At 44.1% G+C, this 27,554-nt stretch overlaps 1 protein-coding gene across 2 annotated transcripts in view; it reads left to right on the top strand.

Annotated features, from left to right (window-relative positions):
• SNUPN (snurportin 1) overlaps positions 1–27,554 on the top strand; it is an 88,786-nt gene that overhangs the window by 2,753 nt on the left and 58,479 nt on the right. For both annotated transcript variants that reach the window (XM_030186826.1, XM_030186833.1), the window contains exons 2-4: positions 637–802; positions 6,461–6,617; positions 22,869–22,973. In XM_030186826.1, coding sequence (XP_030042686.1) covers positions 645–802; positions 6,461–6,617; positions 22,869–22,973 — 420 coding nt within the window. In that variant the 5' untranslated portion in view covers positions 637–644. The remainder of the gene's footprint in view (positions 1–636; positions 803–6,460; positions 6,618–22,868; positions 22,974–27,554) is intronic.

Here is a 27,554-nt window from a genome sequence, read left to right as displayed (position 1 = left end):
GCTATGTTCCTGGGAGCATTTTAATGAAGTCCACTGCAGTGCCCCCTAGGGTGCCCGGTTGGTGTCCTGGCATGTCAGGGGGACCAGTGCACTAGAAATGCTGGCTCCTCCCACAACCAAAGGGCTTGCATTTGGTCGTTTCTGAGATGGGCGTCCTTGGTTTCCATTATCGCTGAAAATCAGAAACTACCAAGTCTAAGGACGACCTAAATGTCAAGATTTGGGCGTCCCTGACTGTATTATCGAAATGAAAGTTGGACGTCCCATTCCTCCATCGGGACGTTTTGTGAGGATGTCCTCAACAAAACTTGGGCGTCCCTTTCGATTATGCCCCTCCTAATGTCTGAGTAATTGCTTTGCTGATGTTGTGACTTTAGACATGGGCGGAAAGAAGTACTGGGTGTGAACTATAAAGAGAATCGTACATGCTCATGAACAGTAGAGAAAGATGACAAAAAATGTCCTTGAACAGGAAATCATAACCTACAGATGGTCACATGGCCTTGGCAGTATAGACAGGAATAGTTTGGAAGACTGGATGGATCAGCTGGTCTTTTTCTGCCATCATCTACTATGCTACTGTGTTTGTGATTTACATGAGGTACAGTTTCAAATATTTCCTTATTCTTTTTCAAGATATTGGAATGGATGAGTTGAGTCAGGCATTGGCGGGCAGCTTTTCAGTGTCCCAAGAACTGAACAGCACAGCAGCACCTCATCCTCGGCTGGCACAATACAAGACCAAGTACAGTTCCTTGGATCAGAAAGAACGGAGACGCAAACTGCTTGAGCTGCAGAAGTTGTAAGGGAACTCGGTGTAATTCTGCAGTTTAATTTTAGCAATGGAAAAGCTTCAATCCTGTCTTAGGTCAAATTGTTAATAGTAAATTTTCATAAGAAGCACATCCTTCAGAGTGATCAAGTTTTATATAAAATATTTATGGTCCTTTTCGAACAACTTTGTATAAGGCTCCTCACCAAAAGCTTTTAAAAACCAGATTGTCATAAAATAAGGGGAAAAGTCCTTTCATGGACTAAAAAAAGATTGAAAGGTAGGAAGTAAAGGGGATAAAGGATCATGGATTAAAACTACAGTAAATGGTGATATTCCTTGTTAGAGAGGTAAGTGGTAGGTGTCTTGTAAAGGTAATAGAAACATAGAATGTGATGGCAGGACTATATGGCAGAGCTTCCTAAAATGTGAGTCGGGATCCCAAATGGGGTCGCAGCCTAGGGGGACTCTCCTAAGGTGCATCCTTATTCTGCACCTCCGGAGGGGGGGGTGTCACACAGTTTTATTTGACTGATATCATGGGGTCACAGCCACAAGAAAGATTGGTAAGCACTGCCATATGGCCTGTGTACTCCATCCATCTACACTTACTGTGCAGCTACAGTGGAGGAGTAGCCTAATGTTTAAGAGCAGCTGGCTAAGAACCAGGGAAGCAAGGGTTCAAATCTCAATGTGGGAAAAATCTGCACTATAATACAAACACAAGTGGAAATCGTTGGTCTTTACCTCATGAAATCCTACAGTTATAAATAATTATTCACCAATTTGTGTTTGGCTGAACTAGTTATCTCATTAATATTATTTATGAATAGTGATATTGTATTCATTCATATTGGTGTTTCAACTATTTGATAATTTCAATATTTAAAAAAAAAATATATATATATATTTTAATTGAAATTATCAAAAAAAAAAAAAAATATATATATATATATAAGAAAAATCTCCACTGTGCCTGAATATAACTCATATTGAGTTACTACTGAAAAAGATGTGCGCTAAATCCAAAATCCATTCCCTTTCCTCTCACTTAGAGATCCTTTCTGCTTTTCCCATGCTTTTGTGGATTCAGACACTCTCCTTGTCTCCACCTTCACCAGCAGTCTGTTCATGGATCCAGTACCTTTCTGTGCTGTTCAGTGTATTCATAAGATAGACTGGGAAAGGGAGTAAACTGTGAGGTGACAGATGATGTAAAATGATTCCAGGTAATCCAAACCTAAGCTGATGGAGAGTCATTACTAAGGGGTCTCGCAGAATTTAGTGAATGGGTATTAAAGTGGCAAATAAGTTCCATATTCATCAGTGCAAATTAATGTATATGGGGAAAAGACAATTCAAACTTCTCATATACAATGATGGGCTCTAGATTGCCATTTATTCAGAGTAGAGAATCTTACACTCATTCTGACAGCTCTATAAACCCAGACCCAGTTTGCATGGGGTGGTCAAAAGATTAATAGAACCTTAACATTTCTTAAATTGTTCATAAGTCTCATAATTGCTATTTAAATTCATGAGACTCCCCCATTCAGTTATTTAAATCCAGCGTGCAATTCTGGTTGCCTATCTGAAAAGAGATATAATGCATGTAGGAAAGATACAACAAAAATGATTAGGGGTATGAAATAACTTTGATGCAAAGATAGACTCAATGAGCTAGGACTATTCAGCATGGAAAAGAGGTGATTAGAAGTATATAAAATCATGAAAGATGTGGGAAAAAGAAATAGGGAACTGCTGTTCACTGTGTCCTTTAATATTAAAACTATGGGGCAATGGGGGGATTAATAGGTGAGAGGTTCAAAATATAAAAGTTATTTCACACAGCACAGAGTTAACTTGTAGAATTCATAGCCACAGGATGTTGTGAAGGGAAATAGTACAACTGGGCTCAAAAAGGGATTAGACAGTTGTGTTGTATTTAACAAGGGTGCCATGTTAGGATCAGTACTAAACTGGAAATGTACACAGTACAAATATTCTCATATTCTGCAAACACCCAGCGAGTTCTATGCAGATTACAGGTTAATAAAAGAACCAGCCAGTCTCTGGGAGCTGACAATACAAGTAAAAAAAAAAAGAATAAAACCAATTAAGCAGTCATATTTACATACATAGTAACATAGTAAATGACTGCAGATAAAGAACTGAATGGTCCATCCAGTCTGCCCAACAAGATAAACTCATTCTTAAAAAGAAAACTTTTCAATGCCTTCCTAAAAAGCAAGCAATCCTGTATCTTTCTGATATAGGAATTGTATTCCAAATGGCAGGGGCTTGATAGACAAAGCTTGAAGAAAAAATTATTTATATCTCAATTTACTGGGGTTTGGAAAATGTAGCAACATAGAATCTCAGAAAAGTATTTTTTTTTTAGATGAGAATTGAACCCACTCAGACGTATATGCAGGTGCCAATCTATAAAGGATTTTTTAAAAATGTACATACCTTAAAGTGAATTTGAGCCTCGATTGATAGCCAGTGTAGGTCTATCAGAAGTGAAGTGACTCTATCGTATTTATAGACTGAGAATATTAAAAACTAGTAAAAAAGGCCCGTTTCTGGAACGAATGAAACAGGCGCTAGCAAGGTTTTCCTGGGAGTGTGTATGTTTGAGAGAGAGAGCCAGAGTGAATGTGCGGGTGTGTGACAGAGTGAGACAGTGTGTGTGTGAGAATGAGAGTGTGTGACAGGGCCCCCTCCCCTGTTCCTAATGCCCCTCACCCTGTTCCCTCCCCTCCTTTTCCTCCTCCTTCCCACACTTTGGGTTCCTTAAGGCTTTCAAAAGTCTATGTACCCCCGTGGCCCTAATGCCCAGTATCCGGATACCCCACCGCTTTCCTTCTCACCCCTCCCCCAAGATGTAATACTTTCACATCCTTCATTTTTTTTAAAAAGTGTCCTATCTACCCTGTGTACAAATGCCCGGCATTCAGATTGTGTTCCTCTCGTAAATTTTCATTTATTCAGAACTTGCCCCCCCCCCCCCCGAACACTTTTGGTTCCTTCAGTCTTTTAAAAATGTCCTATGTACCCTGTGTGCTAATGGCCAGCATTGAGATTGTTTTCCTGTCCCAAATTTGCATGTCTTTCAGTCATTCACAACTCCCCCCCCCCCCTTCTCCAGTTTAACACTTTAGTTTCCTTCAGTCTTTTAAAACTCTCCTAGCTACCCTGTGTCCTAATGGCCAGCATTCAGATTGTTTTCTTTTCCCAAATGTTCATGTCTTTCAGTTAACTCTCCCCCCTCCCCCCATTTAGCACTTTCGGTTCCTTCAGTCTTTTAAAACTCTCCTATCAACCCTGTGTCCTAATGGCCAGCACTCAGATTGTTTTGCTTTGCCAAATTGTCTGCCACTGAGGTCAGTGTGTGCCTGCCTAGCAGACCACTTCCAGCAGGCAGGGTCCCAAGCACATCCTGTTGGAGGTGAGAATTATTATATAGGAAGATGCAGTGTACTGAATTAATGGATTTTCTTAAATTTTTTTGACAACCTGCATATATAATATTGTTATAGTCAAGTATTGATAGAAGCGAACTTTGCACCACCAATTGGAAAGCAGAAATGTCTAACAAATTATGAATTCTTAAACAGCATATTGATTTGGGACTCAAAATGTTATCCCTAAAATTTTAATGTTATCCTCCGATGGAAAATTATGTCCGCTTAGTTTCAGGATATTATTATTCCACAAGTCATCGCTTTGTCTCAGCAGCAGAAATTTAGTTTTATCTTTATTAAGTTTCATATCCAGCGCTCTGAGCTGAATGCAGTCCCTTATTTTAGAGGTAGTATCTTTGGCTGTTTGGTGTATAAGTAGTAAAATTGTGATGTCATCAGCATAACTAAAAAATTTTATAACCAGCAGATCCTAAAACTGAACTCAAAGATGACATTTGTTTATTTGGATTTTGCTCACACCTTTTCAGTAGCTCAAGGTAAGTTACATTCAGATACATTGGATATTTCTCTGTCCCAGGAGGGCTCACAATGTAAGTTTGTACCTCAGGCAATGGAGGGTTAAGTGACTTGCCCAAGATCACAAGGAGCAGCAGTGGGATTTGAACCGGCCACCTCTGGATTTCAAGACCCTCTAACCACTAGGCCACTCCTCCACTCCATTAGCACATTAAACAGCATAGGAGATAAGGGAAGCCCTGTGGGACTCTCTGCACCAACTGCCATGAATCTGAGAGAGCGCCTCTAAACTTTATATGTTCTAGGTGTAAGAAAACCTTCAGACCAGGTCAGCACATTGTTCCCTACACCGATACTATTGAAAATCACCAATAGCAATTGATGTTGTATAAGGTCGAACGTGCTAGATAGATCGAACTGCAGAACAGTTGCTCTTGCCATTGGTTATATACTTCCTATATGTGCTTGCTGCTGAGTGGACCTTTAGTATTTCTCTAGTCTTATATTAGTAATCCATGCAGAGGCTGACAACAGGAGTTAAGTGCTTATGCTTCTCCGTTTAAGTGAAATTGTGTGCAAACCCTGGCATTAGTTTGCTCCATTCACAGTGCGGGAGTGCAAATATTTATTTAGATTTTGCTCACACTTTTTTAGTTGTAGCTCAAGGTGAGTTACACTCAGGTACACTGGGTATTTCTCTGTCCCTGGAGGACTCACAATCTAATTTTATATTTGAGACAATAGAGGGTTAAGTGACTTGCCCAAGATCACAAGGAGCAGCAGTGGGATTTGAACCAGCCTCCTCTGGATGTTAAGACTGGTGCTCTAACTACTAGGCTACTCCTCCAAAGGAAACTTTAGAACCAAGGGTCCCAACTCAGGAGTAACGTAAGGAAGCATTTTGCACAAAGTTTGGGGGGGGGGGGGGAAGAATACTGGAACAGCTTTCCACTGGAGGCTATGGAAGGAAAATTGTAACTGAAGGTCAAAAAAACATAAAACAAGCTCAGAAGATTTCTGATTGTAGGGGAAGAGAGGGTAACACCGGAGAGAAATAGGTTTTGTGGTATTGCGACGAGCGAAAACAGATGGACAAAGTGGCCTGCTGGTTGTAATCTGCCATAATTTTTATGTCTGTAGTAAAATCTTGCAGATTTTCCTTGTACTTGGAGTGTGGGGAGTATGAATCCTTTCCAGCATAGGGCCTTATTCCAACACATGTCTTTCTGTTCTTGTCTGTAGAGAAAAAATATTTATTGGATAAAGCTGTTGGTATCCAAAAGGAATGAATTAGCCAAGCAATAAATTAGGCTGAATGAGAAAGCGAGCTTCTGAAATCTTTCCCAAAGAATTGGAGGGCAAAGGGAGTAACTGGAAATAGATGATGTGGGAGAGTAATTTACAGTTTTCAGGGATGCTAAGGTTCAGTTCTCAAACTTTTCACCTTTAAATATTCCTTTGGCTTATGAAGGTATCCTTTCCATCTAATAACTTTTTTGGTATTTTTTTTCCTACTACTTTGTTTTGGGGGCTGTTTAAAACTATACTCTCCAGTCTAAAAATGGGACAGCTTAGAGAACTGAACTTTATTTTTCTGCACTGAATTCAACCATTTCCTTCTGTGTCTTTTCATATCGAAGATCCCATTCCCATCTGCCAATGTGCCAGTGCTGTTTTGCTACCTTGGTTTTCCCATCACTGTCACAATAGGTCAAGACACTTGTCTTCTCTGCCTGTTCTTTAGGAAGCGACTGGATTACATAAACCATGCCCGGAGGCTGGCTGAGGACGACTGGACTGGAACTGGCAGTGAGAAAGAGGAGGATGGTGACAGCGGATCCGGGGATGAAGAGATGGATGTTGAAAATGCCAAGAAATTACCAAAACGCTATGCAAACCAGGTGAGCAATCAGTGAAGTATCTGTGGAAATGTGTACAGTCTTTCAAATAACCAGTGAAAGCAGTAGGATTAACTTGTAGCACTCCCTATTATTTAAATGGATTTTTGAGGATAAGTTTAGTTATATTGGTAGTTCTTATCTGCATTTTCTTTCCTTAAGTACTGAATATATTTTCACTTTTCTTCTATTAATAAAGAAAAAAACTGTCTCAAATCTGTAAGCTTCCTCTATTGAAAATGTAGATATTTTCTTGTTCCAGCTTTCTGATGCTAAGAAAGTGACATCTTTATAGTTCCCACAGTATCAGAGCCAGAGTCTGGATCAAATTAACAACTGTAAACCTCTTCAGCTTACGTCATCCTTGATGGGGTAACTCAGATCTTTTCAGCTCATAAACCTGTTATTGGAGACAGGGATCACAGAAAATAAGTCCTTAGGTTGGTTGTACTTGAGGGATGTACAACACCTTACCTCAGGGTTGTTGGTGGCCTATTCAGTAGAGCGGTCTGGTTGCGTGTTTGCTATAGTATGGTTGTTTCTGTCCTATATATTATGACGTTCTTTTCTGTTTCAATTTTATTGTGAACCGCTGCAATCTTGTTCAAGAAGTGGCGGTATATTAAATATTTTAAATAAATAAACATCTCAGCTTCTATCCTATCATTTGACATTTCAAAGCTCCTGGTGCACCAGTCACTCCACTTGCTTTCTTCTCAGAAGTTGATGTAGTTAATACTAACTCCTCACTGTCGTGGCTGAAAATCTGTTCACCAGAAACAAAAACCAGTTCAGCCATAAAGGATGGACATTGGACTAAAGGTTCCAGGAGGTATGCTTGCCTCTGAGGATGTTCAGCAAAATTAACAGTTTAGGAAAAGGGACAGCTTGAGGCTTCCATTCCTTGAGAATAAAATTGATTAAAAAAAGCTCCTGCACTTCCCCTAAAGTTAATTCACACTACCATGTGCCTTTGCAGGGTAGGTATAATGTGTGTGATATAGTGTTTAAACCTTGCCTATATTGCAATATTTCATTATAATAAAAAATGAGAAAACTTGATCGGTCAGTTAAAGCAGAGGTTATTATTAGAGATGCTTTATTATTCAATTGGCAATTGCTGATACTATTGCAGCTGGTTTTGTGTCTTTGTTCCATAGAGATCACGTGTGGTTGTTCAGAATGGGAGACAATCGAGAGTACAGTAGCTGATTCAGTGAGTTGCTCAGAAGTTACCCCTTTCCCCTGTTTTATCAGTATCTGTTGATAATCAGATTTTTATAACCTGAAAGGTGAACGTCGCTTGTGTGTTGGGTCTGCTTGAGAGTTGCTTTCAATCTCTGAAAAGTTGGCTGGAAACTAGTAAATTTATTTATTTAAAACATTTATAACCCGCACAATCCATAGAGCTCTTGATGATTTACAATAAGTACATTCATAGTGATGAAATGACAGATATCACGTATATACTATACCAAGGACTCCACACACAGTAATCAAACTAACATCAACTGTGCATTACTCATTTACCAAAGCAGGTATGACTCATATCTAAACGGAGGCTTGTTGGTCACCAAATAATTCTAAGAATAACAGTGTTTTAAGTTGCCTCCTAAATTGATTTGAGGCCTTCAAAGACCTTATGTGCCTAGGCAACTCGTGCCACAGTTTTGGCCCCTCAACTTTAAAAGAAGATCTGCAATATTCATCTAGCTTGATAAACTGAAAAGATGGCACGTCCAAAAAGTTTTGAAAAAGGTTTGGATAGCTTCCTAAAAGAAAAGTTCATAAGCCATTATTAAAATGGATGGGGAAACTCCACTGCGTATTTCTAGGATAAGCAGCATAAAATGTACTGACTTGGGATCTTGCTAGGTACTTGTGACTTGGATTGGCCACTGCTGGAAACAGGATGCTGGGCTTGATGGACCTTTGGTCTGTCCCAGTATGACAATACTTATGTACTTAAGGTTAGCATTAAAAGATCTCAAAGCTCTTACAGGTTGGTAAGCTCATAAGGAAGAGGAAAGAACAGGAGAAACCAGATTATTTTGTACTTTGAAAACAAATAATAAAGTTTTTAAAACAATCCTCTGTTTGTTTAATAGTGAACTGGTGTAACATTTTTAAAATAAGAGTGACGTGCGTATACCAGGAATAGCCATAAAGGACTCTGCAGAGTTTTGAGCAACCTGCAAAGCTTTTAAAATATTCCCACGCAAGACCAGAAGTAGACCATTACAGTAATCGAAGCATGAAATAACAATACTCTGAATAATTAAACGGAATTTCGAGAAGGTAAAAAGATCTCGCAGATGCCTAGTCAACATTAGCCTATAAAATATTTGCTTAATTATTTTCTGAACATACATCTTCATTGTTAGTTTAGAATCTAACATGAAGCCTAGATCTGTAATATTTATTTATTTATTACATTTGTATCCTGCGCTTTCCCACTCATCGCAGGCTCAATGCGGCTTACAAAATAACAAGAGAATACAATCTGTAGTATCTGAATCAACAAAGGAGGTATGTGGTAGGACAAATGAGCAAGGGTAAATGGGATAAAAGAGGTACGAGAAAGAGGAAATTGATAGGTAAGGAAGTGGAGCGATGAAGAGGTATGGGAAGAGCATGGAGGGTAAGAAGATTGGTAGGAGGTAATTTCTGAGCCATTGTTGTTAATGATTAGCTGAACCGGTAAATGGATGGGTTGCTTATGTTTGCTTATGGTAGGTCAAGTCATTTGGGTAAATCTGTTTGAATAGATGGGTTTTCAATAGTTTCCTAAAGGGAAGGTATTCACTAGTTGATCGAATGTATCTGGGTAGAGCATTCCAGAGTTGGGATCCCAGGTAGGGGAAGTTAGATGCATGATATGTTTTATACTTCAGTCCTTGCAATTGGGAAGATGCAGGTTAAGGTATGTCCGTGAAGATGTTGACATGTTTCTGGATGGAAGATCTAATAGATTGACCATGTAACTTGGTGATACTCCATGGATGATCTTGTGTATTAGTGTGATGGCCTTAAAGTTGACTCGTTCTCTAATAGGGAGCCAGTGAAGTTTCATACGGAGGGGTGTTGCACTTTCGAATCTAAGCTTCCCATAAATAAGTCTAGCTGCCGTGTTCTGGGCAGTCTGAAGTTTCTTTATGATTTGGGCCTTACATCCAATGAAGATACTATTACAGTAATCAGCGTGGGTGAGTACCGTGGATTGTGCCAAATTGCGGAAGGTATTCAAGGGGAGATAAGGTTTCACACGTTTCAACATCCACATCATGTTGAACATTTTCTTGGTGATGGATGTTGCGTGGTCTTCAAGGGTAAGTATTTATCCAGTGTAACTCCAAGGATTTTCAGATTGTTGGTATAGGAATTGTGATATCAGGAGTGGTGAGAGTGGTTGGTTGGATGGAATGTGGAATATTGGGAGGAGAAGATTAAGCATTGAGTTAACAATTGGGATAGACACATTGCCAGTGACAGAACCAGGAGGAACACTATCGTACAAAGAACCAAACAGAATTAAGATCTGTGTTTTTGCCATATTCAGTTGAAGATGATTACCCCACAACCACTGATTAACAGTATTCAAATAAAGAGTAAGTAACTTTATTTACTATCATCATAGAGCTGCCGAGCTCCACAAAAAATTGAATGTCATCTGCATATAGTTTATAAGTTAGCTGAGAATAATTAGTGTGTCTACAAAGAGGCAACAGAAAGATTTTTAAACAGCATAGCAGAAAGTGCTGAACCAAACTACTAAAAAAGATTTAAACAAATTAAGGACCAAGCCATTCAGCCCAATAGATCAAAGCCTGTTGATCAATATGCTGTGATTAATTATATCAAAGGCTGCAGTTATGTCCAGGCTTACCAGAAGATAACGCTTACTTCCTCAGCGACCCTCCAGACCGGTCAAGACGCGTGGGTTATGTCCTCCTACCAGCAGAGGGAGACTGAGAAAACACTAAGCTTTTGAAGCCTGTATATATAACCTGTGCAGAACGAACCTGTGCAGAACCTCCACTAGCCAGTATTTTCTCAGTCTCAGCAGAGGTAGCAGTTGACAGCCTGTGCAGTCTCCAATAATCTGGTGAGGTAGTTTGTCATTGGGTCGTAGGATTTTTTCCTTCCAAACTTTATTCTGTTGCAGTACCCTGTACGTGTGTGTATAAAAAAAAAAAAAAAAGTGCTTTGGGGCCCTGGGTCTGGTGGGGCCCAGTTTTTCCCCCTGGGGTGTTACACCTATGTTTGGGTCCCTCCCCCTGTGCTGCTCTCTATTTCTGTTTGCTTGGCAGCTTTGTGCCTCGGCTGCTTTCTCAGTATTGTAGCCTTGAGTGCCTTACAATTTCCAGATGCCAGAGTTAGAGTACGATGCCTTTAAGGTCAGTTATTCTATTTCATTTTGCTTGCCAGCTTTGTGCCTCGGCTGCTTTCTCAGTATTGTAGCCTTGAGTGCCTTACAATTTCCAGATGCCAGAATTAGAGTACTGTGCCTTTAAGGTCAGTTATTCTATTTCGTTTTGCTTGGCAGCTTTGTGCCTCGGCTGCTTTCTCAGTATTGTAGCCTTGAGTGCCTTACAATTTCCAGCTGCCAGAGTTGGAGTTCTGTGCCTTTAAGGGCATTTATTTCTTTATTTTCAGCGGACCGAACGGGGGTTTTGATTCCTTGCTGGAACGAGAGAGCAGCGCTTTCTCCAGTGCTTTTGCAGTGTGAGTGAGTTTTTGGTTTGGCGCGTTTGCGGAACAGCTTTTCCCTTCCCTCGTGGTTTATGGCGGCCCAGCTCCTCCGATGTCGCGCGTGCTCGTGGCGAGGGGTAGAGGCGCCGGGCGCTCAGTGTAGCTTTGCGGTGCACCTATAAAGGTGGCTGCGGCACCCCCCGACTTGACCGCGGAGGGATCGATGGTGTCGGGAGTCTCCGGGTCAGCGGGAGCGTAGGCAGGGCCGCTGTCAGCGGGAACAGTTTCGGCGGGAACAGCCGCCATCTTGAGTCTGACGCGGCCCGTGGAGCCGGCTGGTTTTGGGCCTGTGGCCTCCATTTTTGGCACAAAAGGGCCTAATGACGGTCCAGGAATGGTGGGCTTTCCTCCAGATTTTGTCTGGACGCGGTATCAGGCCTGGAGATCGGGACCCCCCCCCTCCCCCCCCCAATTGGAAGAGGGGGCTATTTCCGTCTTGGCTGAGAGACCACGGTTAGAGTGGTCAGAGGACAGGCAATGTTTTTTTCCTGTAGCTGCAGAAGCTGCGCTTAGTGATCTGGGGGAGTCAGATGGAATTGACGGCTCTCAGGAGCAGGATTGTTGGATTCCTGGAGAGGATCCTTCAGTAGTGCGGATTTTCCATAGAGATGAGCTGTCAGAACTCATAGATCAGGTGTCGTCCACCCTTCAGTTTGGTCCTGAGGTGGCTTTGGGGGAAACTGTCCAGGATCCGTTGGTGAAGGGCATTCAGCGTCAGGCGTGATCCTTCCCTATGAACAAGGATCTCCGGGAGATGATTTGTCAGGAATGGGATTTGCCGTGTAAGGTGGCAAAGGCAATGGCGAGGCTTTATCCCCTCCCTCAGGACGATAGGGATTCCTTTAAGGCTCCCATGGTAGATGCAGTAGTGACGGCAGTAATTATAGCTACGGCTATCCCGTTTGATGGAGGAACGGCCCTCCGTGATCCTCAGGATAGGAAGTTGGGATCTTTTCTCAAGCGTAGTTTTGTTTTGTCGGCTCTAGCCCTGCAGGCCTCGGTTTGTGGGGGTCTGGTAGCTCGGGCATGTTTTCGTTGGGCCGAGAAGCTCCTGGATGATTCGGTAGATGTTGGTTCTTCTGGGGGTCAGGAGTTAGCCGACTTGGACATGGGTTCATCCTTTTTGTCTGAGGCTTTTATGATTTGTTGCCTACTTCAGACAAATAATATGGCTATGGTTGTGGGTCTCTGCCACTTAAGGGAGCTATGCTCTTTGGAGAAGATTTGGACAAGTTAGTGTGAGGTCTTAGTGATACCAAGGTTCTATGGCTTCCAGTTTTTCGGTTCAAGGCAGGGGCCAGAACTAGTTCCTCTCGGGGACGGTTTAGGGAGGCTCAGCGGTATAGGCCGGGCAGATCGAGTGGGACCTACCCCTAGCTGTTTGTCCAATTTAGATTGTAAGCTCTGTTGAGCAGGGACTGTCTTTTCATGTTAATTTGTACAGCGCTGCATAAGTCTAGTAGTGCTATAGAAATGTTTAATAGTAGTAGGACCTCTAGGGGTTGGTTTTTCCAGCGCACACAGTTCTTTCGTGAGAGTCGTCGCGGAGGGCGTGGCTTTTCCGCGGGAGGTTAGTATTCAGGCCACAATTCCCAGGCTCTGGTGCATGTTGGGGCTCGGCTGAGTCTGTTTTACCAGAGTTGGGCCCAAATCAGGTCAGATCAGTGGGTTCTCAAGGTGTTTCGAGGCGGATGTGCGCTGGAATTCGAAAGCTGTTCTCCCGAAGTGTTTCTGGAATCCCTCTGTCGGTCTTGGAGCAAGAGGGCAGCAGTGAGGGACACTCTGCGGTGGCTGCTCGCGTTGGGAGCCGTGGTTCCTGTTCCTTCAGATCAGCAACGCTCAGGGTGCTATTTGATCTATTTTGTGGTCCACAAGAAAGAGGACACTTTTCGTCCCATTTTAGATCTCAAAAGGGTCAATGCGGCACTCAAGGTGCCCTCTTTCCGGATGGAGACGTTGCGGTCGGTCACTGGTGCGGTCAGGAAAGGAGAGTTTCTCACTTCCCTGGATTTGACGGAAGCTTATCTTCACTTTTCTTTGTGCAGCCTTTTGGTTCCAAGTTACAGGGTCCGATTCGTCGGTTCCTTGCAGAGAAGGCACCGACGGCCCGTACTTATCGTCAGGTCCTGGGCCTGATGGCGGCGACCATAGAGGTAGTTCCGTGGGCCAGGGCGCACATGCGTCAGGTACAGTCAGCTCTGCTCAGTCGTTGGTCCCCTCTGTCGCAGGACTTGGAAATGTGTTGTCCGCTGTCGGTGGCCCCTCGTCTCAGTCTCCGCTGGTGGCTCAGTCCGCGCAATTTGGGAAAGGAATGCCGTTGGAGTCCCCACAGGGGCTGGTAATGGTCACGGATGCCAGTCTGCAAGGTTGGGGGGCACATTGTCTCAGTCAGGTAGCTCAAGGCCGGTGGTCTCGGGCAGAAGCAGAGTGGTCCATCAACCGGCTGGAAACTCGGGCCATTCGGGTGGTGCTCCAGGCCTTGACGTCGGTGGTTCGCCACAAGGCAGTCCGAGTGCTCTGTGACAATGCCATGGCAGTAGCATATGTCAGCCGTCAAGGGGGGAACAAAGAGCCTTGGCGGCGCAGTTGAACTCATCTTCAGGCTCTCTTGGCAGCGCATGTGGCCGGGGTAGGTCACATAGTTGCAGATTATCTCAGCAGGCACACTCTAGATCCCAGAGAGTGGTCTTTTCTTCGGTCAGTGTTCCAGTGAGTTGTGTCGGTCTGGGGACTTTCGGTGATCTTAGGGCAACGGCTCGCTATGCGCAAGTTCAGAGATTTTTTTTTTTCAGTCGCTGAAGAGACCCTTGAGCGGAGGAAATCGACACTCTTCTGTTGCCTTGGCTTCGGGAGTGACTGTATGTGTTTCCTCTGTGGCTGTTAGTCGGTCGAGTAATATAGCGCATCGAACATCACTCCGGTCGGGTGATTCTGGTAGCTTCGGATTGGCAGCGTCGACCATGGTATGGAGACCTGGTGCGGTTGGCAGGGGCGGCGGCCCTGCCTTTGTTGGGATCAGTTCTGTGTCAAGGCCCGATAATCATGCCGGATCCGGCTCGGTTTTCGCTTATGGCTTGGCTCTTGAGCGGCACAAGTTGAAGAAGAAGGGGCTTTCGTCCAGTGGCTTTGCTACGATGTTGAGTTGCCGTAGACGATCCACTTCCTTGGCGTATGTCCGGGTTTGGAGAATCTTTGAGCACTGGTGTGAAGACCATCGAGTTCGGCCGTTTCACTCTTCGGTGGCGGAAGTTTTGGAATTTTTGCACGATGGTGTTGATAGAGGTCTGGCCTTGTCTACACTGAAGGTTCAGGTGGCAGCTTTGTCATGTTTTCGTGGGAAGCATCAGTGAAAGTCCTTCGCGTCTGTGCCTGAGGTAGTGCGTTTTTTGAAGGGTGTTAAGTTGCTGCGTCCGCCTCAGTGACGGATGGTGCCTCCGTGGGATTTGAAGCTAGTTTTGGATGCTTTGATCAGGCCTCCGTTTGTGCCTCTGGTATCGGCATCTTGTAAGGATTTATCTTTAAAGGCGGTCTTGTTGGTGGCGATTACTTCAGCACGGAGTGTTTCAGAGCTTCAGGCTTTGTCTTTTAGGGAACCATTTTTGTCCTTTCTGAGGGAAAGGTTTCGTTGCGGACGGTGCTTTCCTTTTTTGCCCAAGGTGGTTTCCGAGTTCCATGTTAATCAGGTCATCTCTCTGCCAGTGTTGGGTGATATGGCTGGAGATTCGGAGCAGCGTGGTATTGCCAAGCTGGATGTCAGGAGAGTTTTGAGTTGTTATCTCTCTGGAACTCAGGACTTCAGAGCCTCTGACCGTTTGTTCGTTCTTCATGGTGGCCCAAAGAAGGGTGCAGCGGCTCCTAAGGTGACCATAGCACGGTGGTTGAAGGAGGTGGTTGCATCTGCTTACTTGGTGAAGGGTCCTGTGGTGCCTAGGGGCTGGTCTGCTCATTCCACTAGGGGAATGGCAGCCTCGTGGGCGGAGAATAGTATGATTTCTCTGTTAGATATTTGTCGGGCTGCGGTTTGGTTTTCGTTGCATTCCTTTGTGAAGCATTATAGGATTCCTGTGCATGCAAAGGACGAGGTGCGCTTTGGGGCAGCAGTTTTGACCTCTGGCCTTAGTAGGTCCCTCCCATAAGTTAGTTACTGCTCTGGTACGTCCCACGCGTCTTGACCGGTCTGGAGGGTCGCTGAGGAAGGTGAAATTAGATCTTACCTGCTAATTTTCTTTCCTCTAGACCCTCCAGACCGGTCAAGAGCCCGCCCTGTCTGTATTGGAGGCCAGGAGGTGTGTTTGTTGGATAATTCTTGGCTGCTGTAAATTGTTGTTTCTCTAATTGCAGACTGTTTATTTCTGTTTTGTGATAGGAGTCCGGGACAGGTGGGGCTCTTCTTTGATAGTCCACCTGTAGAAGCCCAACTGTTTTATCAAAGGCAAAGGAACATGTTTCCGTAAGAGCAAGCGGAAGATGTTTCTTGTTTTTGCAGTTTACTGTGACCACGTACAGGGTTGCTAGTTGTTGTTAGTGTTTTTTGTTTCTCTGCTTTGTCAGGGGTATACTGGCTAGTGGAGGTTCTGCACAGGTTCGTTCTGCACAGGTTATATATACAGGCTTCAAAAGCTTAGTGTTTTCTCAGTCTCCCTCTGCTGGTAGGAGGACATAACCCACACGTCTTGACCGGTCTGGAGGGTCTAGAGGAAAGAAAATTAGCAGGTAAGATCTAATTTCACCTTTTGTCAAAACCCTCTCTGACAGTATCCAGAATAGAAATTTGCAATGTTTCAGTATTGTGCAGTGACCTGAAACCAACTGGATTCGTATCCAAAACATTGTACTTTTCTACAAACTCAATGAGTTGGTCATAAACCAGTTTTTCAATAATCTTCCCCAAGAAAGGGAGCAAAGAGAGAGGCCTATAACTAAGGACTACGTCAGGATTAAGTGATAGGCTCTTTAACAATGGTCTAACATAGTGTTTCCCAAACCTGGTACTGGAGATTCCCAGCCAGTCAGGTTTTCAGGATATCCACAATCAATATTCATGAGAGAGATTTGCATGTACTGCCTCCACTGCATGTAAAGCTCTCTCATTAATATCTGTTGTGGCTATCTTGAAAACTGAACTGGCTGGGGTGCTTCCAGGACCAGGTTTGGGAACCACAGATCTAACAACAGATCTCTTCAATGCATTGGGCATAAATCCTTCAGAAAAAGACAAATGAATAATATCTCTGCTTACCTCGCTAATTTTATGTTTCAAAGACTTAAGTATTGAAGGATGACATACGTCTAATGGGCAGTGAGACGATTTCACTTTTGAGAAAGCTTGCAACACAGTCAGTGCTTATAGACTGAAAAAAGGATCATTGATCGTCAGGAACTAAAGGGCAGCCCAATTCAGCTGACAATGATTGGTTCTCAAATTGTGAGTGATGTTAGTTACTTTGTCTGCAAATCCCCGAGCAAAATCCTGACTAGACAAGGAGGAGTTAATCACTTTACTATCTGAGCTAGGATCAGCCATCAAGCGTTGAACTGCAGAAAACAGCTGTTGGGTGCTGGAAGAAGCTGACTCAATAACTGAGTTAAGATTTTCCTTCTTTGCCGACAGACATGCACTTTTATATGCCTGCAATTCTGGGTTATAGGTCATTAAGGTAATTCTAGAAGGGCAGCGTCTCCAACTTCTCTCATATTTCCTTAACCTTTGCTTAAGCAATCTCAGATACTTAGTATATCACAGTGTACTATGGCGGTGTGCCCTGTGACGGTCACACATTGGGGCTACCAAATCAAGCGAGTTAGTATTAAATTCCAAGATTCAACAGCTATGGAGACGTCCGAGCCATCAAACTTCGTCAGGTTAGTAATAAATTCTGATTTCAAATCCGACAACTCAAATGATTCCTGTGTTTGATAATACTTGGAACAATTCAACGTGAGGATACTAACACTGGTTGCTTGCATTTTCATAAACAATTTAACTAAATAATGATTAGACCAAGGTCCCTCACCTCAGTGACCCCAACCCTTTGTGCCGGCAATCATTTATCGAAAAAAACTAAATCTTAAGATATGGCCATCTACGTGGGTACATTCTTTTACAATTTGTTTCCATCCCAAAGCATCTAGAATCTTTCGGGATCAGACTTTTGAAACGTCAATGCCCACCTTTGATGTCACAGGGAGGCAGAGTCAAGTTGTCTTGGACGAGACCTCCAGTGCTAGTGTTTTAAACAAAAAGTAGATCAGAGCTGCAGAAGCTGCACTTCTAGGAGACATCCCTGAGATGGTACATAGTGCTGGAAACTCACTCCAGCGTTAGGATTGCAGTTGATCTTGGAAGACTGGGGTATTGTGGGGGAGTAATTCTTTTCAACCTGTAGTGTTCACTTGCAGTCTCAAGGGTTTTCAGGCTATCCGTAATGAATATGCATAAGAGAGTTGCATGCATGCCATCCCTACTGTATGCAAATCTATCTCATGCATATTCTTTAAGGAAAGCCTGGAAACCTGACCCTATGATGTTGATGCCACTGCTGCTAGATACGTTCAGCTCTTCTCTATCAATGGAAGTCTACGTTTCAGCTGTTTGGAGAAGAGCCTGGCTTCAGTTGAGTCTATAGATAATGCATCAATCATTTTTAGGCCCATACCATTATAAGATCATGGTGCAGCTACCTTGACTATTGTAATGCATTGTATGTGGGCTTTCCTAAAAAGACCATGAAATGGCTGCAAAGGGTCCAGACTTTGTCAACCAAGGTGAAACTCAAAGGAGGCTGGAAAAGGAAAGTTTCCTTTTAAGAAGTGGAACTACAAGCCCCATAAGGCAATGAGCTGTGAGGTCAGCAGAGTTAGGCCGAGCCTAATTACTGCACTAATTAAACATGCTCTGGTTTGCTGATAGCTGCAGCAGTTATCAATGTTACTAACGAGGGAGCTTGAAGTAACACAGAGGGGAAAGACAGAGACAAAGAGAGGGACAGTAAGCCTTGAGCCCCTGAAAGGGAAGGTTTCTTCAGAAAAAAGGGCAGGGTTTACAGTTCCACTCCATCCTCCATAGTAGGCAGTCCTTAGGGCCAGGAATGGGAGGAAGCTCCACCTCTGGAAGCAGGCAATGAGGCTAAAGCTTGAGGCAAGTGTTCCTAGGGAAGAGTGGAACCTGGAAGGGTAGAGGTGACAGGAACGTAGCAAGCCTGGTGCATGCCCTGTGTGACACCCCCCCCAAATGCTGCTGACGTGCCCCCCTATCCCACCCACTTTGCAAGTGAAGCCAATGGAAGGGGCGCTTGCTACAGCCCTGAGAGGTGAGGAATATCCAAGGGCCAGATAAATATCTTCCTCTGGGGAGGGAGCAGCTGGCTTCTATGGGGGTGTAATGTGAAAAGCACTCTGGTAAATTACTCTCCTACTAGCAACAGGAGAGGGGTCAGTGCTGCCTAAAGAGGGGCAGAAGTTTCTGAATATTGCAGGGGAAGATTTCCTTGTTTAAATACTAGCACTTGTTTAGATTATACTGTTCTGGGGGGGGGGGTGGGGGACCTGGAAGGTGTTAGGACAGGGCAGAAGAAGGCAGGGCCGCAACACAAGGTCCAGCTACTCATCTGACTTAGTTTAAGTAAGGGTGGCAGGTAAAACCTGGGGTGAAGTGTAGCCTAAGGAAGACCAGGATCTTGGTACATAACATTTGGAGCCATAGTGACTGGTAAAAGGAAACATGGGGAAACCTGGTTAGAGTTCAGCCTAGAATAGGCTAGGAGAGTAGGATGCTGCATGAATGCATGCAAGTGAATCTGGAATAATGAGAAGTCTGTTTAGTCTGGTATGTTTAGTAAGCTGGGAAGAAGAGATACTTTTGTGATGGTGTTGTGCGTAAACAGTATTCCTAAGAGACCCTATGACTGTGCAGAGGGGATACTTTATTTTATGTTATGTTTCAATAAATAAGTTTGTTGCATGCATTGGACTGAGAGTCTCTGGGATCCAGACCAAGCTTCCTGAAGTAATTAGGTAGTAATGATGTTTGGAAGACAGTGGTGTTCCCACAGCCAGTGGGAGGCACATAGGCTGTGGCAGACATTACAGTATATAGTACTGAACATCTAGGGAGTCATTTTCTAAGAACACATGCTAAAGCTATTGATGTATGTTGTGTACAGGAGGGCCCATTGTTTACTGTTAGTGGGTCTGCTTCTGGACTATGAAATAAGCTCTCTGAGGAGCTGAACTCAGATAGCAGCTCCCTAGAATTTTGATGAGATTTAAAAACCTGGCTTTTTGTTCGGCTCCCTGTCAAATATTCAGCTGTAGGATGACACTCAGGAGATTGATCTTTGTGTTGTCAGTATTTTTCTTTTATATTAGATATGTATGTTTGCAATTTGCTTTACACACTCTGTAGCGTGGAATGGCAGAATATAATTTGTTCAAATTAATTTGGGGGAAAAAAACCTCAGAAATTAGAACAACCAGTTAGATCCCTCCTTCCCTGTACACTCAGCGTTCCAGCACAGCAAGAGAAAGAGCTGCACAGCCACAGGTTGGGCTGCTTTCTCCTCTGCTGCCTTGGACCCGATGCTTCCTTTAAGCTGCACAGTTCAAAGGAATAGTCTGGTTTAGGATGGCAGAGATGCAGGAAGCAGTCCGATTTGTGACTGTGCATCTCCTCCTCTGGAGCTTATTTCCAGAGCAAGAGGCAAAAGCAGTTAATGTAGCTGAGTTTTAAAAAGGTTTGGATAAATTCCTAGAGGAACAATCCATAAACCATTATTAAGGTAGACCTGAGGAAAGCCAAATCTTATCCCTGGAGTTATGTAGTATGGAATCTTGCTACGTTTTGGGACTCTGCCAGGTCCTTGTGACATGGACCTCGGTATCCTAGGATGTATTTCATTCATACAGTGGGTTTGTCCACTTTTAGCCTTGGAAGTTCTTCACAAACATCCTTTTCCTCAGCAACTCTCCAGACCAGTCAAGATGTTTTGGGTTATGCACGCCTACCAACAGATGGAATGTGAGGACACCTGACTCTGAGAATTGTATATAACACCTGTGCAGTTCTCAGCCAGCCAATCTCCCAGCAGATGGTGAACGTGCAGTATGAGAAAGTCTGGTAGGCCTTGGGTCTGCAGGTTATTCCTCTTTATTCCCTTTTTAAAAAAAAAGGCAACTTGGCTGTCTGGTGGCTGTGCCTTAGTGCTCTGGGGTGTTGGTCCATGGGGACCACATTTTTTCCTTGGGGTGTTACACCTGGATTAGTCTACCCCCTCCCCCCCGCCCTCCAGGTGTGGAGAGATTTGACTTGTGCCTCAGCTTGTGTTTGATGCAGGAGAGCACGGGATCGGGTGCCATTATGTCAGGACCGACTGTCAGTGAGAGCAGCCTCTGGCTGATCATGCATGGAGCACAGCTGTCATGTTACAACCTCGTGGCCCGACAGAGTATTCAGCTGCATCGGGTTCTTTGTTTTCTCTGGAGTTTATGTTGCTCTTATTCCAGGCCTATTTACTGAAGTAGGGACAGTCAAGAGTTGCTGCAAGGTGCTTCAGTTTCTCACCCTACTGCCCCTCAGCTCCTGAAAGATCTCATTTAGCCTCATCTGTCCACTCCTGGTGGTCTGTCTCTGCTTCTCCCTCCTTATCTGATGCGGCCTTAGTCTATTCAAAGAAGGCATCATTGAAGGAGCCGTTGGAGGAGGGAGATGACCCAAAAGTACTGAGGGTTTTCATAAACAGGAGCTCGGGACTCTTATTTCTGGGGCATCAGCGGTGCTTTCCATCGAGGAGCCCTTTGCTTCAGCATCAGGAGTTCTATCTTCATCAATCATGAGTGGGCTTAGAGGCCCTTTTAAGACCTTCCCGATGAATCCAGACATTCAAGACCTGATTACAGCAGAATGGGTCTTGCCAGACGTGGGGTTGAGAGTGGGAAAAGCTATGACTTGACTCTACCCATTGTTTCCAGAGAAGAAAGAGAAATTGCAGCTTCCCAGGGTGGACTCTCTTGTAACGGCAGTGACTAAGAAGACCACCTTGCTGTTGGAAGGGGGCATTACCCTAAATGACCTACAAGATAGGAAGCTAGAAGATTCGCTGAAACAAGTCTTTTTGGGCCTTCAAGTGACAATGTGCAGCTCGTTTGTGGCAAGAGCATGCCTGACATTGCATCAGCAGTCTGCAACACGAGACAGGCGCCATAATGTCCAGCTGAAACCATGGTTGGTCTTTGTGGATGCTGGTTATGACATGTTATGGGTTACGGCCCACAGTATGTCTTTGGCTGTCATGGCACATCGGCAACTCTGGTTGCGGCATTGGGCAACAGATACAGCGTCAGTCACATCTAGTTAAACTGCCCTATCGGGACAAATTACTATTTGGAAAACACCTCGGTAACATGCTGAAAGAACTGGGGGGAAACTAAGCCACAGGGGTTGCCGGGGTATAAGCCAAAAGCCTCTGTTTGTCCGTCTTCAGGGGGCTCTTGATTTCAAGACAGCAGATGATACTGGCCTGGTTGTCAGCAATAAGATTGGAGTGGAGGAGTGCCTACATAACCACTAGGCCACTCCTCCACTCCACTTTTGAATTTATTAACTGGAATATGCCACCTTTGGGAAATGCACATCTCTGAATTCTTTGTAATGTGTTCAGTATAAGCAGCAATGCATTTCAGTTTATATTTCTCCAGTGTTGCCTATATTCAGAGTCTGACTTCTTGAAGTTTCCAGTTCAGCTTTTGCCTTGATATACTTATTACCAATCTGGGGAACTGGGGTTCAATTCCCACTTCTGCCTGATGGTTGGCAGTGGATTGAGATCCTGGGAACAGTTTCAATTCCCTCTGTAGCTCCATGTGACCCTTGGCAAGTCACTGAACCCTCCGTTGCCCCAGGTACAACAGTAGTACAATGTACTACCTAGACTGTGAGCTCAATAGGGACAGATCCAGTACCTGTAATGTGAAACTGTAAACTGCAAACTGCTTAGGTCTAAGCAGTATATAAATACTCGAATGAATAAAATACTTTTTTCTACCTTTATCGTGTGAGTGTTTTTATTTTTCCATTTGCTTTGCTCCCAGTCTCTCTTTTGTTTTCTTCTGCCTGTTTTTCCTATCTCATATCATGACTCATCTTGCCTGTGTTCTTGCATTCCTCTCCCACGTCTGTCTCTAATGTTGACCTTTCCCTTTCAGCTTTTTCTTTATTTTTTTTCTTTTCTGCTTAGCTGTCCACTTAGAATTCACCCTGTTTTTCACCCTCCTCCTCAATCATCCTCGTTTTACTTTTTCACTACCCATCAACTTTTCATCTCCCCGCTCCCACCCTATCCCTTGCCCTCCCATTTCTCCTGTCTCACCCCTTCTTTGGCCTCTTATTTCTTTCTGTCATGCACCCACTCCCCATTTCTACCTTTCAACTCTATGCTCTCATCTACTTTCCCACGTCCCAATCTGGCATAATTATCAGCACCATTAATTTGTTGTTCAATTTTGTAGTTGATGTTGTCTGAGTGGCTGATCGATGTGCCCCCAGATCTGGCACAGGAATGGCTCCTGGTGGTTTCTCCAGTTGGCAAAAGGTCACTTGTCGTAGCTTCCCGGGTAAGAGATGCCATTAAAGTGCATGTACATGGGGATAGAAAATTACATATTAACATAGCAAATGACAGCAGATAAAGACCAACTGGCCTGTTGAGTTTGCTAAATTGTCTTCCTCTTGTTCTCTGCCACTTTGGATAGCTGAGCATAGAAATTCCTCCCCCAAGTTTATCTGTCCTCTTAGCCCTGTTCCTACCATTGTCCTTTAGTTGTCCATTCATGCTTTTTAGGGTACCCTATGGCTACTCTTTTCACTGTCAAGCAGAGAGATAAAGATGAAATTTTGATGGAGGACATGATTTGGAGCATTAAACTGTAATTTAGGGCTAGAAGGACTTACCCAGTATGAAACTTGTCTTACTTGCTTCTTGAAGCGAGAAGAGCAGTCATCTTCAGCTTGGAGAAAAGACAGCTGAGGGGAGATATGATAGAGGTCTATAAAATTATGAGTGGAGTGGAACAGGTAGACGTGAATCGTTTGTTCACGCTTTCCAAAAATACTAGGACTAGGGGGCATTCAATGAAGCCACAAAGTAGTAAATTTAAAATGAATCAGTGAAACTGTTTTCTTCACTCAACGTGTAATTAAACTCTGGAATTCGTTGCCAGAGACTGTAGTAAAAGCAGTTAGCTTAGCGGGGTTTAAAAAAGGTTTGGATGGCTTCCTAAAGGAAAAGTCCATAGACCATTATTAAAATGGACTTGGGGAAAATCCACTGCTTATTCCTAGGATAAGCAGCATAAAATGTATTGTACTTTTTTGGGATCTTGCCAGGTACTTGTGACCTGGATTGGCCACTGTTAGAAACAGGATACTGGGCTTGATGGACCTTCGGTCTGTCCCAGTATGGCAATACTTATGTACTTATCCCTGCTGTTTTGCTTGGCAGTGGCAAGATTCAAGGGAAGAGATGTGATACTACCTAGTGTAGTTATAACACAGGATTAACCCTAGTGACATGAAACCATGACTTCCAAATCAGTATTGTCAGAGGATTCCTAAACTGCCAGTTGTATGACCATGAGGTAGCCAAAATGCACTGAACAGGAATAGAAGTTTATTATTGCTCCTAACCCAAAGAGCATTATCTTTATCTAATTAATAATGCATGTGCATGTGAGCAATGTGTATTAGAATATTTCTGGATATAACTTTCCTCTGTAATGAGTCAAGGAAAAAACTTTGGTGCCAGGAACAGAGGTAGAGGTTTCAGAAATGGATGGCAAAAGAATCTGTCCCAGAGTGTTTAGTAATTTCCTTGAAAGGAAATGAACATCTATGTTTCTGTGAAATCATATATTGAGACATTGAGATTAATTTAGATCCTTACATTTTTGTGAAGCTGAGACAGGAAGATATGGAAGGTTCTCTGCAACTGATGTATCTACAGAGCTGTGAAAGTCTGTGAACCCCCTAGGAAGGTCTGTGTCTTATCATATTTCATAATCAAAATATGATTAAATCCTTATCTAAACCCTGAAAAGAAAAAAAGAAATAACCCCACTGAAAGAGATAATGCAGACAGAAATGCTATATTTTTTTATTTATTCAACAAAAGATTTCAATAGTAAGTATCTTTGTATGAAAGTGTATAAAACCTTCATTCAGTAACTGTGATGGTACCTCCTTAAGAAGCAAAACTTCATCTAAAAGTGTGACAATAACCACTGATCAGTCTTTCAGATTGCCTTTGAGGAAATTTAGTCCACCCCTTCATACACAGCTGTTTCAGCTTTGACGTTCATGGGCTTCCTTGTGTGAACAGCTTGTTCTAGCTCTTCCCACAAGATTTCAATAAGGTTTAGATTGGTACTCTGACTTGGCCAGTTCACACCGTGAAATTTCCTCCTCTAACTCGTCTGTAGTAGATTTACTTGAATGTTAGGATTGATAGCTTGCTGCATAGCTCACTTTCAGCTCATGGATGGATGGACTGATATTCTCCTCTAGAACTTTCTGATGTAAAGCTGCATTTATATTTCCATGAATGGCTGCAGACTGTCCAGGTCCTGATGCAGCAAAGCAGTCCCACAACACGATACCTGCACCACAATACTTGATAAGATAAAAGATTTTCAGGAACATAGCGCTTGGTTTTATGGTGAAGACCAAACTTTTGTACACTTATAGAAAGCACCTGATTCTAATTAATTAATTGTGCTAAGGAAACTAGGGGTTCACTTTACTATTTTACACACACCAAATTTGTTGTGTTGTATGTACTTGTTACATTGTTTATTGCTGGTTAGCAAGGATATCATGGTATGTGCTTATAATTCTCATTGTTATATTTGGAATTTGCATACATTTTCATTGTAAATTTTATTATATTAAATTTTTCAACAATAATAGGAAAAGCCACATTTTAACTAAAAACCTAATACAGTACAACATAGTAACATACATTGTACCACAAGGAAAACAAAACAATCTATATATAGACCACATCATGGAGGACTTGCTATTGTGTCTGAGCCCAGAAATATTATTCACTAAATATGAGACTTTTTTTAAAATCGCCACCTAACAAAAAATCCAATTAAAAAAAAAAAAAGAAACTGAGAAAATCCTAGAAATAGGTGAGTCACTGTTTATTAAGGAGAGAGGCTTCTAACAGAAGGATCTAGAAATATATAATTTGCTCCTTGTTATGAAATTAAGCGCTTACAGGGAAAGCATAAAAAAGTCCCACCTAGAGCCAAAACACAGTTTTTAAATCACTTCCTCCTAAGTCGTATAACACAAACATTTTCTTAGTACTGCATATCATTCCTGTAGTGCAGGGGCAGCTCAAGGCAATCTGCTGCCCGAGGCGAGGGATAAGATGGTGCCCCTGGCGCAACCCCCCCCCCCCAACTCCTTCCTCAGAGCTACAAACAGAGAGTAAGGTGAGTGGAAGTAATAGTATACAGCAAATTGACAGGAGCCAAGCAATTAAGCTTATTACAAAATTATGAAAATACTTAAACCATATATTTATATATTCTCCGAGGACAAGCAGGCTGCTTGTTCTCACTGATGGGTGACGTCCACGGCAGCCCCTCCAATCGGAAACTTCACTAGCAAAGTCCTTTGCTAGCCCTCGCGCGCCCGCGCGCACCGCGCATGCGCGGCCGTCTTCCCGCCCGAAACCGGCTCGAGCCGGCCAGTCTTCTTTTGTCCGCACTCGGTACGGTCGTGTTTTCGCCGTGTCGAGCCCCGGAAAGTCGACCTCGCGCGTCCAATTTGTTTTGAACGTGTTTTTTTCCTTCGGGAAAGCTTTGTCCTAGTCGGGAAGTGCTCCGGAAACCCCCCGCCGGGTTTCGTGTAAATCCTCCCCGTACTTCCAGCTTTTTTGCCCCGGTAAGTTTTCTTTCGTCGTCGGGGTAGGCCTCTTTTCGGCCTCGGTCGAGATTTTTTCTCCCTCTAAATTTGGTGCTTCAAATTTCGCCATTTCGGCTTTTGATTTCGCCGGCGTGATTTTTCCGCCCATGACATCGAAGCCTTCCAGCGGCTTCAAGAAGTGCACCCAGTGCGCCCGGGTTATCTCGCTCACTGATCGACACTCGTCGTGTCTTCAGTGTCTGGGGGCCGAGCACCGCCCTCAGAACTGCAGTCTGTGTTCCCTGCTTCAAAGGCGGACTCAGGTAGCGAGACTAGCCCAGTGGAACGTGTTGTTCTCGGGCTCTTCGTCGGCATCGGCACCGGGATCTTCGAGTGCATCGACGTCATCAGCGTCCAGACCATCTTCCTCGGCCGCCCCTGCATCGAGTGCATCGAGGCATCGGGCCTCTGCATCGGCGCCGAGACATCGGATAGCTGCATCGACGTCGGTGGTACCAGGACCTCGTCTGCTGATGTCGTCGGACGGTGGTGCATCGGGTGGAGTGCAGGTGAGGGCTGTCCATTCCCCTGCTGGTGGCGGTGAGCCCTCGGGTGGGTCTCCTCCTACCCTGAGGGCTCCTGCGGTACAGCCCCCCCGAGATCGACCTTCTTCAGTCTCGGCCCCGAGGAAGCGACGGATGGATTCGACGTCCTCCTCGTCGGTGCCGGGGAGCTCTGGTGACATGCTTCGGAAGAAATCGATTTGGCCCTAAATTGGATTTGGCCCTAAAGAAGGCTAAGAGTTCTAGGGAACATGCTTCGGCGCCCCCGGGCAAGGACGCTAGAACCTTAGACTCCTTTGGGAGGAAGGCCTACCATTCCTCTATGCTCGTGTCCAAGATCCAGTCTTACCAGCTCTACACGAGCATACACATGCGGAATAATGTGCGGCAGTTGGCGGGCTTGGTTGATGCTCTTCCCCCTGAGCAAGCCAAGCCTTTTCAGGAGGTGGTCAGGCAGCTGAAGGCGTGCAGAAAATTCCTGGCCAGAGGAGTTTATGACACTTTTGATGTTGCGTCCAGGGCCGCTGCTCAAGGTGTGGTGATGCGCAGGCTCTCATGGCTGCGTGCCGCCGACCTGGAGAATAGAATCCAGCAGCGGATTGCGGACTCGCCTTGCCGTGCGGATAACATTTTTGGCGAAAAAGTCGAGCAGGTGGTAGAGTCTCTCCACCAGCGGGACACCGCATTCGACAAGTTCGCCCGCCGGCAGCCTTCAGC

The sequence above is a fragment of the Microcaecilia unicolor genome, chromosome 1 (assembly GCF_901765095.1).
Source record: "Microcaecilia unicolor chromosome 1, aMicUni1.1, whole genome shotgun sequence".
Taxonomy (NCBI): Eukaryota; Metazoa; Chordata; class Amphibia; order Gymnophiona; family Siphonopidae; genus Microcaecilia; species Microcaecilia unicolor.
Note: the sequence above shows the minus strand (reverse complement) of the source record. Positions and strands in the feature narration are given on the sequence as shown.